The sequence below is a fragment of the Taudactylus pleione genome, unplaced genomic scaffold, assembly GCF_031769625.1.
Source record: "Taudactylus pleione unplaced genomic scaffold, aTauple2 ptg000363l, whole genome shotgun sequence".
Classification (NCBI taxonomy): Eukaryota; Metazoa; Chordata; class Amphibia; order Anura; family Myobatrachidae; genus Taudactylus; species Taudactylus pleione.
The window spans coordinates 2,252,939-2,258,938 of record NW_028284764.1 but is presented as its reverse complement, the minus strand read 5'-3'; the positions used below and the strand labels follow the sequence as shown (position 1 = coordinate 2,258,938).

Sequence of the window (6,000 nt, the reverse complement as noted above, 5' to 3'; positions counted from 1 at the left end):
CAAATTAAAATGACAGTTTCCAGATATCTGTATTAATTTGCTGTTATTTTACAATTCTCATTTTCTTTCAGAGAAATGACAACGACTTAAGGTAATATACCTTATTATGTAATGTATTAATAATAATATACTGCCGATCAATATATTTATTGCACTTCCAGTGTGTGTTCTTTTTCGGGACGTTTAACTGCACCAGGCCATCAGCTGGCACCAATCACCTCACTATGCACATTAGGTGTAACATGCACACACTAAAGGCGACCCCCATACATCAGAGATTGATTGCAGCAATCGTGCAATTTGCAATCGATTGTGTATAAAAATCTTTCCCTTTTTTACAATCGATTGCAGAATTGCCACAATCGATTGAAAAAGGGAAAGATTTTTTTTTATACACAATCGATTGCAAATTGCACGATTGCTGCAATCAATCTCTGATGTATGGGGGCCTTTAGAGGGAAGAGGGCCAGGAACTGCAGCAATGCACACCGATGTAATCTAGTGAATCCATGGGCTCCAGAGCTTACAGTCTAATTATGGCGTTGTAAAGGCAAAGTGAGATTTATCCCAGGATGATCTGTCACAGGGATTTAAATGCATTTCTTGCTACAGCCTGGAGGATACATCAAGCTAAGGAAGGCAAGGTGTTCTGGAACGTGTAGCGGGAGAGCAGCAGGTTGCCCGCTCCTGGATACAACGTCCAATGCGTTTCGCCTCATTACTCTAGTACAGTCAACCCAAAGGCATACCTCCCAACATGACCCTCTCCAGGAGGGACACAATGCTCTGGTCCTGGACTTCCCTGGTAAGTTATGATTGGTGGTGGCTCCAGAGGTGGGGCTGCAGCACAGTCCAAAATTCAAATAGGGGAGTCACACCAACTGCCAGTGAGTCCCAGCCAGTGATGTTGGGCAGTGTGTGAAATGACAGTTGGTGTGGCTCCCCTATTTTAATTTTGGACTGTGCTGCAGCCCCGCCTCTTACCAGGGAAGTCCAGGACCGGAGCATTGTGTCCCTCCTGGAGAGGGTCATGCTGGGAGGTATGCAAAGAAATGAATAGAAAATAATATATATATATATATATATATATATATATACATTGTAGGAGCAAAGACAATGTCAGGAAAAAAAACCACAGATCCATCTGTGAAAAGCTGCTTCCTATATACACAATAAGCCACTTGCAAATCTATATATGTAAGTTAAAAAAAAAAAAAAAGTCTCTTTGTTCTGGCAAGTAACTATTTACAGAACGTAAGCTCACGGCATCAATATAAAAATAGGTTATCTGTAGCCTGTACTACGGTGGGAGCGCAGGTTGCCCACAGCGCAATATTCGCTTGCAGAGATAAAGGGGTAGGTGACCCTTTGAAAGGGATCTGTAGTGCATTTACGGCCTGTCTGCCAGGGCGGGATGAAACCGTTAACGGGTGTCATCCTCACTTGCCATCTCTCTGAGGATGAGAATCAAGTTATCTAGTCCATACAGGTATCCGTCCTCCCGGTTCCCTTCCACCCAAGCCGTATTGTGGTTCAGGACTTGGCCTTCGGGCAGTGGGGTGGTTTTTCCAAAGTCAATCATCCACACTTTGGCTTGTTCCCTCTTGTCGTGGATAAACAGCAGAGAGCTGCCAATTACCTGCGGGAGGAAAGAAAACAGAAAACAGTTGTAGAATATGAAGACATTTCCTTTAGTACTTACAAGTCTTTATGGTAAAGTTCTGTATTTTTATGTTGGTACCAAAACACCTTCAAAGTGGCCGATAATGGTTTCAAAATCCAGATAGTCCATTTTACTGTTGCCTGTGGTTGTAGCACTTAACATATAAATTGTTAATTGTGGGGGATTTCATTTTGGCTCGATGGGTCTCATTCAGAGCGCCGATACGCTCGCAACCGGGTCAATGGTCCCCACAGAGCATGCGCACGATGGAGCCGGCTCCGTCGTGTGCATGCGCGAGACCCGGCTAGCGACGGGCGCTCAGTCGCTAGGGGTCTCGTAGCAGACAGGGCAAGCTGTCGATGTTGAGTGACAGCTCGCCCCGTTTGCTGGGCGGGCCGGGGGCGTGCCCGGCCAAACGGAGACGTTCCAGCCGGAACGCTTGCCATTTGGGGGCGGCCCCACTGACATCATTGATGATGTCAGTGGGGAACTTCATGCTCAAACAGAGCAGGAAGTTCCCTGGGGCTTACGAGAGCCCAGACCCAACGTTAGGGTCTGGTCGTAATCCCCGATGGTCGCGATGGTGATGACCATCGCGACCATCACCCTGGTCGGTCGCTAGAGCTGTGGGTGGTAACCCACAGCCTAGCGATCGACCAGAAGGCGGCACTTAAAAGAAGTAAGTGGCCGCCCTAATTCAGAGCGATCGCTTGCAGCAAGCGATGTGCATGCAAGCGCCCACCAACCTGTCTTAAGACGCCATTTATGCACCTCATCCCCAGGATATTTATGCAACCATCGAGTACCACCGGAAGCGAACGCAGCACTTGTGGTCGACCATACCCTACCGTGAGCACTTCAATGTGTAATTCAACCATGTGACGTGTACTATGATGCTGCGTCTTAATTATGCATGCCCCTGAAACTGTGTTAGGACGATCAGGCACACCTGCGTTCGCACCACCACTCCCCCGTTTTCATCTACCATCCCGTCACCACCCACAAACGGCTTGTCCTGTCACTCTAGCTAGCGTGCTGTCTATGCGCAATGAGCAAACGCTTCCCGATCACATGGACTAGTTCGTGCACGCGCACTGCAATGCGTACGCATGCGCAAATTGCAAACATCGGCAGGCTAGTGAGCGGGTCTGAATCAGGCCCTCAATTCCCTCCCTTAACTCTTAGGAGCTATGGCAGCTGGAGATAGATTTATATTAATTATGGCAGCTAGAGATAGATGTATACTTAGTATGGCAGCTGGATATATATTTATACTCAGTATGGCAGCTGGAGAAAGATTTATACTCCGTATGGCAGCTGGAGATAGATTTATACTCCGTATGCCAGCTGGAGATAGATATATATGCTGTATGGCAGCTGGAAATAGATTTATACCCGTATGGCAGCTGGAGATAGATGTATACTCAGTATGGCAGCTGGAGATAGATTTATACTGAGTATGGCAGCTAGAAATAGATTTATACTCAGTATGGCAGCTGGAGATAGATATATACTCTGTATGGCAGCTGGAGATAGATTTATACTGAGTATGGCAGCTAGAAATAGATTTATACTCAGTATGGCAGCTGGAGATAGAATTATACTTAGTATGGCAGTTGGAGAGATTTATACTCACAGCACTGAGGTCGTGGGTTAGATTCCCACCCCGGCTCTAACTGTGCGGAGTTTGTATATTCTCCCTGTGCTTGTGTGGGTGTCCTCCGGGTACTCCGGCTTCCTCCCACACTCCAAAAATATACTGCTAGGTTAATTGGCTCCCAACAAAAAAAAAAAAGTTAACCCTAGTGTGTATGTGTGTATGCATGTGATAGGGAACATTGGCCCTCATTCAGAGCTGTACGCTCTGAGCAGAGCGCACGCTCTGAATGAGGGCCGGCCTCCATTTTCATGGAGCGTCCTCCTGGACGCTCGTATAGCTGTGGGTCACCACCCACAGGCTATACGAGCGTGCATTGTGATGGTCGCGATGGTCGAGACCATCGCGACCATCGAATTTGCGAGCCGGAGCCTGCGGTTGAGGTTTTCAACTGCAAGCTCCGGAGTGATTTTGGCTCTATCAGAGCCAAAATCACTCCCACTGACATCACTAGTGAAGCCGGCCCACTAGTGATGTCAGTGGGCCGGCTTCTGACGGGAGGCGTTCCCGTGGGAACGCCCCCGTCAGGGAGGCACGCCCCCGGCACGCCCACCAAAGGGGGCGTGCTGTCAATCAACATTGACAGCACGCCCCCTTTGATCGGACACAACGAGCAAAGGACTTTCCTTCGCTCGTCGCGTCTGGCGCATGCGCACGACGGAGCTCCCTCCGTCGTGCGCATGCTCAGTCCATAACATCGACCCACTTGCGAGCGGACAGCCGCTCGCGAGTGGGTCTGAATCAGGCCCATAGGCCCTGATTCAGACCCACTCGCAAGCGGGTTGATGGTCTGCACTGAGCATGCGCACGACGGAGGGAGCTCCGTCGTGCGCATGCGCCAGACGCGACGAGCGAAGGAAAGTCCTTCGCTCGTTGTGTCTGATCAAAGGGGGCGTGCTGTCGATGTTGATTGACAGCACGCCCCCTTTGGTGGGCGTGCCGGGGGCGTGCCTCCCTGGCGGGGGCGTTCCCAAGGGAACGCCTACCGTCAGAAGCCGGCCCACTGACATCACTAGTGATGTCAGTGGGAGTGATTTTGGCTCTGATAGAGCCAAAATCACTCCGGGCCTTGCGGTTGAAAACCTCAACCGCAGGCTCCGGCTCGCAGTTCACGACCATCGCGGCCATCAAACTGCACGCTCGTATAGGCTGTGGGTGGTGACCCACAGCTATACGAGCGTCCAGGAGGACGCTCCATTTTTATGGAGGGCGGCCCTCATTCAGAGCGTGCGCTCTGCTCAGAGCGTACTGCTCTGAATGAGGGCCATAGATTGTAAGCTCCACTGGGACAGGGACTGATGTGAATGGCCAACTATTCTCTGTAAAGCGCTGCAGAATATGTGTGCACTATATAAATAACTGGTAATAATAATAATAATAATAATAATAATAATAATAGATTAATAAGAGATACTAGGTTCTACCTAAGGGACGGAGAGGTATTTTCAATAGTTCTGCCCGGGGCACTCTGCAAGCCATGATCTACAGGGGCACCAGCCCATCATCCTGCTCTGGGACAGATAACATGAGTTACCATAAGGCTATCAGCACAATATCCACCCCCTCAACACTAACTGTACCCACAAAGTATGATCAGATCTAGGTAAAAAAGACATAATGGGGGCAATCTAATTGTCACATGGACATCGCTGTTCTGACTGCTCACATAACCGCTTACATAACACTGCGAGGAAATGGAACCGCCCTGTCTAGTGAGACCGTCATGGGCATGTATCCAAAGCCTCATGCTATTCTGTGTCGTATGTATGGGGAAGGGAAGCCTGTAACCGATGGATCTCTTACAGCCAGCATAACGCCAGTGCAAATGCAGATACTACTGATGTGGGTAAGGGCAGCCAGCGTGACATCCGTGGGCAGCACGGGTTTCCGCTTGCAGGCGCACAAATCCCCGCATTAGCCCTATGGATCCTTGCATTAGCATAAGTTAGAATATCAGGTTTAAGCGGCAGACCGCAATTACAGTTACTTTGCGTGTGACTCCCAACCAGGGGCTTAATTCAGACCCGCTCGCTAGATGCGTTCGCACGCAGCTGTCAAAGTAGGCAAATTCCGCCTTCGCATGCCAAGGCATTAGCACACCCACTATGTTTTGGCGTGCGATCGCGGTGTGTATTTAGATGCCCACCAGCCTTGTCTTAAGATGGCCACTTTCCCACGTTATCTCCAGGAAGTGTATGCACCAATCAGTAACATCGAGTAGCATCGGAAGCGTACGCAGCACTTGTGGCTGACCATACCCTACCGCAAGCGCTGCGAGTGCTTCAGTGTATAAAACTACCATGTGACGTGTACTATGACGCTGCGTCTTAATTACGCACGCCAGACGACGGCGTTAAGATGCACAGACACGCCTGCGTTTGCACCCCCCCCCCATTTTCATCGACCATCCCCTATCACCACCCATAAATGGCATGTCCTGTCACTCATTCTAGCGAGCTGGCTATGCGCAGCGAGCGAACGCTTCCCGATCGCATGGACTAATTCTCGCACGCTCACTGCAACTTATACGCATGCGCAGATGGCAAACATCGTCAGACTGCGTGCGAACGCAGCCTAGCGGGCGGCTCTGAATCGGTCCCCAGATCCACTGCGTGGCACGTGGAGTCATGTTCTGTCCTCTAGGTAAACAATTGATACAGTTTAAATACTGTATCACTGC

At 49.7% G+C, this 6,000-nt stretch overlaps 1 protein-coding gene across 2 annotated transcripts in view; it reads right to left on the bottom strand.

Annotated features, from left to right (window-relative positions):
* Positions 1–1,072: 1,072 nt before the first annotated feature.
* Positions 1,073–6,000, bottom strand: part of LOC148508513 (inositol-trisphosphate 3-kinase B-like) — a 135,332-nt gene continuing 130,404 nt past the window's right edge. For both annotated transcript variants that reach the window (XM_088444436.1, XM_088444437.1), the window contains exon 8: positions 1,073–1,639. In XM_088444436.1, coding sequence (XP_088300562.1) covers positions 1,424–1,639 — 216 coding nt within the window. In that variant the 3' untranslated portion in view covers positions 1,073–1,423. The remainder of the gene's footprint in view (positions 1,640–6,000) is intronic.